This window comes from Aulonocara stuartgranti (assembly GCF_965226115.1).
Source record: "Aulonocara stuartgranti genome assembly, chromosome: 13".
NCBI lineage: Eukaryota > Metazoa > Chordata > Actinopteri > Cichliformes > Cichlidae > Aulonocara > Aulonocara stuartgranti.
The window spans coordinates 19,203,840-19,214,974 of record NC_138949.1 but is presented as its reverse complement, the minus strand read 5'-3'; the positions used below and the strand labels follow the sequence as shown (position 1 = coordinate 19,214,974).

Sequence of the window (11,135 nt, the reverse complement as noted above, 5' to 3'; positions counted from 1 at the left end):
ATTTAATCAGCCAGTCGCATGGTTGAAATTCAGTGCAATGAAGCGTGTAGACATGATCAAGACGACCTGCTGAAGTTCAAACCGGCATCAGAATGAGGAAGTAAGGTGATTTACGTGTCTTTGAATGTGTCATGGTTGTTGGTGCCAGACAGACTGGGCTGAATATTTCTGAAACTGTTGATCTGCTGAGATTTTCCCACACAACCATCCCTAGGATTTACAGAGAATGATAAAAAAAAAAAAAGTAAAATAGGTCAGAGTGCTTTGAGCTGATAGGAAGGCAGCAGAAACTCAAATCACCACTCGTTACATCCAAAGTCAAATGCAGAACACATCAAACTGTGAAGCAGATGGGCTGCAGCAGCTGAACACCACACTGAGGCCCACTTCTACTGGCTAAGAACAGGAAACTGATGCTAAAATTCACACAGGTTCACCAAAATGGGACAAAAGAAGGTTGGAAAAATGTTGCCTTTCTGCTGTCACTTCTGCTGCAACATTCAGACAGTAGGGTGAAAATTTGATGTACATAATATAAATGCATGGATCCATCTTTGGTATTTCTTTTACATCCCCTTAGTACCACCTGAGCATCTTTCAAATACCACAGCCTACCTGAGTGTTGTTCTAGACCATTTTGACCACATTGTACCCATCATCTAATGGACGCTTCCAGCAGGATGATGCTTAATGTCATTTCAGATCACTTCAAACTGGTTCCTTCAACATGAAATCTAGTTCACTATACTCAAATGATCTCAGATCTCAATCTGATGGAGCGCCTTTGGAATGTGGTGAATGTGTAGCTGACAAATGTGATACTATTGTGTCAGCTTGGACGGAATTCTCTGAGCAGGGTTTAGAGCACCTAGTTGACTCTATGCCAGAAAGAACTGAGATAGTTCTCCATCCAGTACTAGCAAGGTGTACCTAATAAAGTGTCTATTACATGTTTTGAAATGTACTTACAGCAAAAAGTTCTATTCTATTTCTTTTATTTTGAAGTTGCGTTATTGCTTTGCACCAGATACTGATATTGGTGGTACAAAAGTTTAGTGGTACTAAACTTAACTTGTGAGCATTCGAGATTCTCGTCAGCAGTGATTTTAACCTATCATGACCATCCCCAAGGGATGTGGAGCAGATGGTAGACAAATAGCATGTAGGGGGAAAATGAAGGGGTTTTGCAGGATTTTCATCAATTAGCTGAGCTAATGTATCAATAAGGAGGAAAAAATTTGATTTGTAATGTTTTGACAGGACCATCAATATATTAATAATAGCAGTGGAAGACATCAATCTTTATTTTCAACTTTAGGATGTTTCTCAATGGCATCACACCTGAAACTTCTCTTCTCTTCAATGTATATCACAATTATTGCTGTCACAGCCCTTCTGTTGGACCTCCAGTATATTCCACATTAGCAGCCAACGAGAGAGGTACTGTTCTGCATTAACACGTTACGGAACACAGAGTACCATATGATGCCATATTCATCTCAGCCCCACATCATCTGATGAGATTGGTTCTGATGGGCTCCACTGTTAAAATGCTGGCTCCTGGATTCATGAATGCTGATATGAATGTGTCATGGCGTCGTAAAACAGTGAGACATGCTTGGAAAGATTAATAAATTCAGACCTATTACAAAGCGATTCCTACTTTTTAAGGCTGTGCCTACAGAGAGGGTGTTTCAGCTGTGGTTTAAAGTCATCTGCCTCGCGTGAATCTGACAAAGGAGATATGCTCCTACCTAAATCAATCCAGCTACCTCCACAGGCAGTGCATCATCTTATATCTCACTCAGGCTCGTGTGCCTGTAAAACAAAGAAAAGCCTTTTCCAGCCTACAATTTCCAGCATTTTGCACAACGCTACAGTGATTGTTAATTTAGCTTGGAGTATTTAAATAAATGCAAATGACCTTTTGCTGTTGATTTGTTAAAGTACTTCTCATGTTGGCCTTCTGTGTAGACATGTGTCAGCCTTCAAACATTGTGAGTGAAACAGACTGGGAAGGGCACAACTATTTTTTTTCATTCAAGCAGAAAGCCTGCTGCATATAAAGGCGAATTCAAATGATTTATTCAATTCACTGGCTGTAGATAAGTGCCTGTAAGACATGTACTGTTTGTAGAAGTAGCAGAAGGTTGGAGCTGGCCAAAAAATGTGCCGTTAACAGGGCTTCATCAGAATACAGATAAATGAAATATTTAAATACTGACAGAAAATGCAGAGCATAATTGAAAATTACTCAGGCAGCGAGGGGCTAAAAGTGCTTAACTACAGTACAATATATTTTGCTAAGCATGGGGCATGAATGCACTTTGCAAAACCAAATTTGTAATTGAAACAATAACACTGTCAATATTTTAGCTTAAATAAGATATAATTTTACGCACATTGTTTTCTTTTAAGCAGTAATTGGCAGAAATGGAAACATAAGACAATACTTTACTGTATTACCTCATCATTCATGTTCTCTTTAATTGAACGTGGCTTTATTGAGCTTTGCTGTTCTTGTCCTGTTACATGTCTCCTGTATCAGTGTGTTGTGACTGCTCTCTGTCTTGCCCAGGACCTGCTGTAAGGGTTTCCTGTGTTTGACCCTCCGTGTTGTCTTGCAGGTTACTAGTAGGAGGAGTTAATGACTGAGAGCACCTGGTCTCCCTGGAGCATTTAAGAAATGGCTGCCTCAGCCATTCCTCTCTGTCTGTCCACCGATCACCATTTTATCAGTTTGCTTGACTTTGGATATACAAACACTCATCCAGCTGTTCATTAATAGCTTGTTTTTTGAAAGTTCTGGTTAAATCTGCATCTCTCCCATTGCTGGTCATGGCTCATGAGCTGGGCATGAAAAAAACAACAAAAATACTGCAGAGTTTATACATGGACGTAGAAACTTCTCCACATATGGATGATTTCTTTAAAGAAGCTATAAACTGTAAAGCTACAGATGATTCAAACACATATCAGGACAATGACATCAGTTTTAAGGTGGGCAGCCGGGAAAAAAAAACAAAGGATAAAAATGATTAGAATCTCCGCCTAGTTTTTGTTTGCCAATGTCATCCAAAATTGTGCACCAAAATCGACGTCACAAATGCTGCTGTGTTTGCTTCAGTTTGTTGTGTACCTCTTCATTTTTTTAATCCTTTTTTATAATGGTGCCACATTTCAATAATGTTGTCAGCACAGGAGCTCAAAAATTCCCGGACTACACAGCTGGAAAGATTACTTTCTGGAGAAAACCTGAAAAAAACTTCTTTGCCTGCTATTTATACTCTTCGACTTCTGTGTTGACACTGATGTTTTTTTCTGACCGGCGACATCTATCATTCAGGAAATACAAGTCAGGCATTTCCCCAAACATCACAATCACAATCACAACCACTGCAGTGACTATAAAATAGGCTTTACGGTGTTGTAAACTGTGTTGTTTTGTCACAAGAACATTAAGATGTCACAGTGAATGTGGCTTTTGGAAATACTTGAGATACTTATATTTTTTTATTAACATCATTTGTGTTCATTTAAATTCTTCAGTTACGGGGAAAAGAGTTTTGGGAGTTACAGTAACCATGATCTCTTACAACCAATCTAATCAGTTTATCTTTAAGCAGAAGTGAATCTTGGTGCCTATTTTAAGGAAATTCCCTCGAGACGTTACTGAGATAGCAAAGAAGCGAACTGACAATTGGAAAAAAAACAAAAAAACAAACTAAAACAGGCATACTTCAAACTCTCAGTACAAAAGTAATTTTTCAGGTTTTCTAAATGTTATGCTCCTTCCGAGTCCTAATTAATATGTTAAGACTTCTGTAATTAAAATGCTCCTGGTCTAAATGCAATATTCAACAGTTCTCCTGACAGTGATGTATTCTACATGGATTATCCTCAGTGATTTTGACTTGCTAATTAATCAACATTATTTATGATGATAAAAGAGGGGGGGGGGGGGGGGGACTTACTGATGAACAGACTGCCTCAGCAATCATGATGTACTCTGTCAAGAAAACTTCAGAAATATTTATTATTCAATGTTAGCGTTCCAGTGTAGCTGTTGCCATCAGACTAAGACTGTTATTGTCACTGGACTCCTGTGGATTCATGATCACATGACTAATTTATTTATTTATTTATTTTCCCTATGAGACTAAAATATGTCTAATGTGCAAAACTTTTAGCATTTAAGCCTTCCATAATGAGTAATGCTTTAACAACATCCCTGTTTTTGTCTATGTTAACTGTATGGACATTTTATACGTGTTTTCATTCACTTCTAACTCGTTAGCACCTGCAGTTGGCGTTAAAAAATCATCAATATTAATACAAGTTTCTCCGATCATATTTAAATACATATTGATATAGTTAAAGACAGGAAGGAACTTAGTTATAAACTTTTTGAAGTCTGTGAAGTTCATCTTTACCAAGAAATCAACTTAAGTTGAGTTATTAGACATGCTTTATGGCCTTTTTTGGTGGCTTATTGTCATAAAGACTAAACATACTATGGATACAAACAGAGCACATAACTCATGTTATACACCTGAAGTGATTACAACAATTCTTTTGTTACAGATGCTTTTTACGATTAGTAATCATATCATTTTACAAATATATAGATAACAAGCACATTAAGGATCCTGTACTGTCTCACAATAACAAAGTCCTTAAGTCCTTAAGTTAATTAAAGTTAACTTAAGTCCTTAAGTTAGTTAAACAAAATAAAAAGTATTTTCAATAGCCTGTTCCTGGATTTTTCTTATGGCTCCTTGGGATCTTTAATTATGCCAACATGACAAGGGTTAATCTACAATTTTAAGTTGTTCTCCATGAAATAAAGAAATATGCACACCCACTTCCCAAGGCTTCCGGGCTTAGCCCTGCCCGTTGTGTTTTTTCGGCAGTTTGTCTCTATTCATTTGCATTTTTATGCAAGGTTAGTCGTGAGGGACTTCTATTACTGCCGTGAATACATTAAGAAAACCATTAATCACGTTCCATGTAATACAGAGTGAATCAGCGACACACCTGTCCTGCTTGCTAGGGGCCACGCTGCTGATCACTCACACTGGGCAGGACAGGGACATGAACCTAAGGCCGACACATCCAGACCTGCCCACTCCAGCAAGATGGATTCAGTATAGTCTTCACTGTTTTAAAATGTAGTTAAAATCTATGGGGACAATCATTCATTTATTTCTCTTTCGCAGATGTTCCAGCTTTTTTAACTTCTCTAAGTTTTAGAACAATGTTTTCTTATGCAAATTGCATATCATTGTACTGATCAAATCAGTCAGGTGTCTTTTAAATAATCATTTTGTTGCATGCACAGTGATAAGTTCAGATCAAATATGAGGCATTAAGTAATTTAACCTGTTGTTGGCCCACTAGTCAACATAGAGGCTACTTTTGAACATCAAAGCATCAGTTACATATTGTTAAAATGCACTTCCACCAAAGAGGAACTAACTAACTGACAATCAAGGGAAGAAGCAAATAAACAGACAGCATAATGAAATAGTCATATGGCTAGTTCATGTTACACCTGCTTTTTCTGTTTTTGTGAAAAGGAACATTAATCTGATGCACCAGTGGAGCTCTGTCTAATGTGAAAATGTAGTTTTTTTCCTGCTTCTGCAAGGAAGAGGCTTCTATCACACTAATGATAATAAATGGCAACTAATGGGATGACCAAACATAACAAATGGAAAGTTTTAAAGGTACGGGGGCCACATTAAGTCTGCGCTGACATCCTCAACTCAGAGCTGTGTCTGCGCTAAGCAAGAAAAATTGATCGTGGTTATGAGGAAACTTTTGGAATATCATTGTTCACACTAATGTGCATAATATACTGTACATCCTACATAGTGCATCTTTTTACATTTTCTGGAGCTGTGATGAAACCGTGGCACACAATAATGTGGAACTACATGGGAGCACACTGGATGATGCAGATTTCTGTGTTCTAGTCATCTTCAGATTGAGGTCAACTGTGTTAGACTGCTTAAAAAAATTCCAGTTTGTGTTTTATGTCAACTTTAGGGAAAAAAGAAAGAAAGAAAAGGTAGCTGATTACTGGAACCACTTGATAAATTCCTGCAGATCATATCATTATCTTTATTTCTGATCCAAGTCATACTTCAGCACTAGTTCTGGATGGCGGCGCGCACAGACGCAGCGGCTCACTGCTCCTCACGTTCGGTGTTTTGTTTTTTTACTTTCTCTACGTGTATCTGTGTGGATGTGTGTGCTTTTTATCATTATACATCGAGTAGAGTCCACCTACAGTCGTCAGGACCTTTTGAGTTTGGGATTACGCTGTGCAAGGAGCATTACATCGGACTACCACCACTTTCACAGCATTCCGGAGGACATAATAAGAGCTCCAGGGTCTCCGTGGTTGGTTCTTCCCAGCGGCAAGACAAAGAGGAAACGTAAACAAAGGAGGCAAAAGCGTGGCTGCAGGGCGGGTCCACTAGCTCGGCTAAAGAAACAGCCATTTAAGCCACCGCTTCCGAGTATTTTCCTCTCCAACGTCAGGTCCATAACCAACAAAATCGACGAACTGAGATTACAAATTGCAGTCAATAAGTGTGTACGGGACAGCAGCATAATATTACTCACAGAGACTTGGCTGCAGCCATCAATTCCGGACTCGGCTATTGAGCTAGCAGGCCGCACGGTTCACCGTCACGACAGGAACGGCCACTCCGGTAAGATCAAAGGAGGGGGTTTATGCATCTACACCAATGACAGCTGGTGCAAAAACACAAAGACTGTAGACAGCCACTGTTCCCCGGATTTGGAATACTTGACTGTGAAGTGCAGACCCGTCTACATACCTCGCGAGTTTACTGTTGTCATGGTAACGGCCGTGTATGTACCACCCGATGCTAATGCTAACTCTGCCATGGAGGAGCTGCACAAGACAATAAGCAACCAGCAGAACTCCCATCCAAACGCAGTGTACATTATAGCTGGGGACTTCAACCATGCTGATTTAAGGTCAGTATTCCCCAGATTTGAACAGCATATTAAATGTGCAACGAGGGGGAAAAACACATTGGATAAAGCCTACAGCAACATCCAAAAAGGCTACAGAGCAACCCCTCTACCACATCTAGGTTTGTAAGAACAAGTGTCCATGCTGTTGATCCCTGCATACACTCCCATTAGGAGAAGAGCCCCCCCAGTCACAAAAACTGTGAAAACCTGGCCAGAAGGTGCATCACATCAGCTGCAGGACTGTTTTGAAAACACGGACTGGAGCGTGTTCGAACATCAGGACCTTGAAGAGCACACAACATCAGTGCTCTCATATATTAACTTCTGTGTCAACAGTGTCACTGTGGACAAACGTCTCCGGGTGTATTCCAACCAGAAACCCTGGATGACTAAAGAGGTCCAGGTCCTGCTGAAGCAACGTGACGCCGCTTTTAGATCCGGTGATGGTATGCAGTACAGTGCAGCCAGATCTCAGTTGAAAAGAGGCATCAGAGAGGCCAAGGCAGCGTACAAGAGAAGGATCGAAGACCACTTCACCACCAACAACTCACGACAGGTATGGCAGGGAGTTCAGCACTTAACCAACTACAAACCTGGCAATACCACGTTGACTGAGGGTAACGCGGAGCTTGCAGAGGAGCTGAACCACTTCTTCGCACGCTTTGAGGTGAAGGGACCAGAGGCAGCAGCAGCAAAAACATCGGACAGCAGCAGCCCAAGCCTCATAGTGCAGGAATATGAGGTGAGGCGCACACTGAGGGCAGTGAACCCCAGGAAGGCCACCGGACCAGATGGGGTAACCGCAAAGGTCCTAAAAGAGTGTGCAGACCAGCTGGCTGGGGTCTTCACTAAGATCTTCAACACTTCACTGTCCCAGTCCTGCATCCCGCCGTGCCTAAAGTCAGCCACAATTGTCCCACTGCCAAAGCGTACTAACATTAGCAGCCTCAACGACTACCGACCAGTTGCTCTAACACCTGTTATAATGAAGTGCTTTGAGAAACTGGTCCGACGTCACATCATGTCCTGCCTGCCACCCACACTCGACCCGCTCCAGTTTGCATACAGAGCTAACAGATCAACTGAAGATGCCATTGCTACAACGCTCCACACCACCATCTCTCACCTGGAAGTGCAGGGCCGTTACGCCAGGCTGCTCTTTGTTGACTTTAGCTCTGCTTTCAATACGATACTCCCGGACAGACTAATAGATAAACTGCTGGAAATTGGACTTCCTTCCACCACCTGCCGGATCAGAGACTTCCTCTCAGACCGTGTACAGAGAGTTAGAGTGGGGCCTCATCTTTCCTCAGCCCTCAGCCTCAACACCGGCTCTCCACAAGGCTGTGTACTGAGTCCCCTACTGTACACTCTGTACACACATGACTGTGTTAGTTCCCACCCAGACAACACAGTCATCAAGTTTGCAGATGATACCACTGTGGTGGGGCTCATCTCAGGGGGAGATGAGACTGCATACAGAGCTGAAGTTCAGAGGCTGTCAGATTGGTGTGCAGACAACAACCTGGACCTCAATACCACCAAAACAAAAGAACTGGTAGTTGACTTCAGAAGGAGGAAGTCCGAGCTGCAGCCTGTCAGCATCAACGGGGAGTGCGTGGAAAGGGTCTCCAGTTTCAAGTTTCTGGGTGTGCACATAGACACAGACCTCCAATGGAGCTCTAACACCTCTGCGGTCTTAAAGAAGGCCCAACAGCGTCTCCACTTTCTGAGAATCCTCAGAAAAATGGACCTGAAGAAGGAGCTGCTGACCGTCTTCTACCGCTGCTCCATTGAAAGTGTGCTGACATATTGCATCGGTGTGTGGTTCTCCAGCTGCACCACAGCACACAGAAAGGCACTCCAGAGGGTCATCAACATGGCCCAAAAAATCATTGGACATCCTCTTCCCTCCCTGAAGGACCTGTACAGCACTCGCTGTCTCAAGAGGGCACGCAGCATCCTACGGGACTGCACACACCCAGGACACCGGGTGTTTAAGCTGCTGCCGTCTGGCAGGAGGTTCAGGCTGCTGAGGTCCCGAACAAATAGACTCAAGGACAGCTTTTACAACAGGGCAATAGCCCTGATCAATGTAAATAGCTGACCTGACTGGATACCTCCCTGGACTTTTTAGGGGGAGGTAACAATGTTTAAAACGATAACAATAATATTTATATTTATAACAAGGTGCAATAATAATTAATGTGCAATAATAACAGTGTGCAATACACATACACTTATTCTTCTTTTTTATACTAAGTTAATATACTGTGTTGTGTTGTTTGTTACGTTGTGATGTGTCATATCGTGTCGTGTTGTGTTATATGTAGTGCCGACGTAGGACAGTTTTTCCAATTTCATTGTACTACTGTACTATGTATGACTGTGCAATGACAATAAAGAGTTATCTTATCTTATCTTATCTTACTTGCATGAAATAAGAGTATTATGGCACCAATAAAGTTACTTTCAGCTGCTCCCTTATTGATTGTGGTGAAGGTGTTTTAGTAGATTTTCATACCAGATGCCCTTCATAATACATTTTCAAGATTTCAAGCACACTTTATTTCACTTTGTCATTATGGGGTATTGTGTGTAGAATCTTGAGGTGAAAAATAAATTTAATCCATTTTATAACAAGGACAATAAAAATTAATTCTTATATATTTTCACTTCACTGTGATACTTGTATTCACATCAGTTCATTTGCTTGTGTGTTTTTAATTTTTAGTGTTTAACTTAAACTAATAGAAAAAAATCCATGGAAATTGGGTTTTCCGGTCCTTTTAGATGCCACAATACACTGTGTGTACTTGTGTGCACAGAGGATTTTTGTGTACCTTCTGAAGTCCTGTAGTAAGAGTTTCAGGTCCTTGTGCATTTGGCATTGAGTGGAACTGCATTTGTCTTAATGATTGTGCTCCTTGAGCTGATTTTAGTTTCACAATAATCAATATCAGAGTCGCCAGTGGCAGCGTGGTCCAAGAAAAGGGGAGTAAATGTAGAGAGACATTCTTCCTTTGCGTCGGCCTTGTCAATGTAACAATGCTTTTAGAGTTTGGCCCTGAGCATCGAAACACACTCTCAATCACTCCTGAAATCCTAGTAGGCCACACTTGGCTGCTGTTGTAACTTAGATACAGTCTCAATTTGTATGTTGTCTCTCAGTAGACGGGGGGAAAAAATAAATGGATTGATCTCTCGTCCCACTTCAACAGTTACGGCACATCTGTTTTCAGACAAGATTTATAAAAATTGTTCCTGCTGACAAATAAGCAGGTATGTTCACTACTTATGGACTATATGGTTTTGATAGTGTAATACAGTTTGGATGCTGTTCTCTCTTTGGAACAAACTGCCAAACTCCAGATGTTCTGGATAATATCCGAACTTTTTTTTTTAAAACAATACATGCACATTTTATACAAATGTATATATTACATCAACATGTCAGGTAAAAGACTGGCGAAGGGTTCAAACATGAAGAGAAAATGGAGGCTAAAAAAGCTGAAAAATTATCCCTTAAATCAACTTCTTATTTGCTCAGTTTTTGCTACTGATTCAGTAAAATCCTACTTAATCTGCCAAATTCACTAGCTTACAAAATCAGACTATTTCATCTGTTATTCGGTATGAAGTGATTCATGTGAATGCTGAATGTGCAAAGCCTTTGGTACTGACACTGAAATTCAGTCCCATTTCCATGCTTTACGATTGTAATCAGGCACATTTGTACCGCGGTCCACCGAAAAAAGAGTGTAAGGGACATGCAGCCCTGTTTGGCCCCTCAGTGACCACAGAGGAGGTGATAAATGACTACAACACTTATCCCTGTCAGTAGCGGGAGGGGGGAGAAGCAGCCCTCCTACCGTGAGCTACATCATCCTAACAACATTATTCTTTTCATGCAGCTTGTCGATAGAAGCCCTGTATGATTGGCATGGGGATCCGCTCAGGTTAATTGGAAGCCTGAACTGTGTAACGGCACGGGAAGCTGAGCAGACATTGTCCCCCTTGTAATAACACAGGAGGCCTGTATGTCTGTGTATCGATTACACCTTAGGTTCATGGCTCCCGTATGGGAATGAAATATCAGAGGACAGGTTATGGATGTTGCC

General features: G+C 41.2%; 1 protein-coding gene across 1 annotated transcript; it reads left to right on the top strand.

Moving 5' to 3' along the window:
• Positions 1-6,871: 6,871 nt before the first annotated feature.
• Positions 6,872-10,858, top strand: LOC309720741 (uncharacterized protein; the record flags this gene model as incomplete). The annotated part of the gene is made up of 3 exons (XM_082557877.1): positions 6,872-7,014; positions 7,186-8,299; positions 10,742-10,858. 3 exons carry the CDS (start codon positions 6,872-6,874, stop codon positions 10,856-10,858), a joined length of 1,374 nt encoding a protein of 457 aa, XP_082414003.1.
• Between the last annotated feature and the right edge of the window lie 277 nt (positions 10,859-11,135).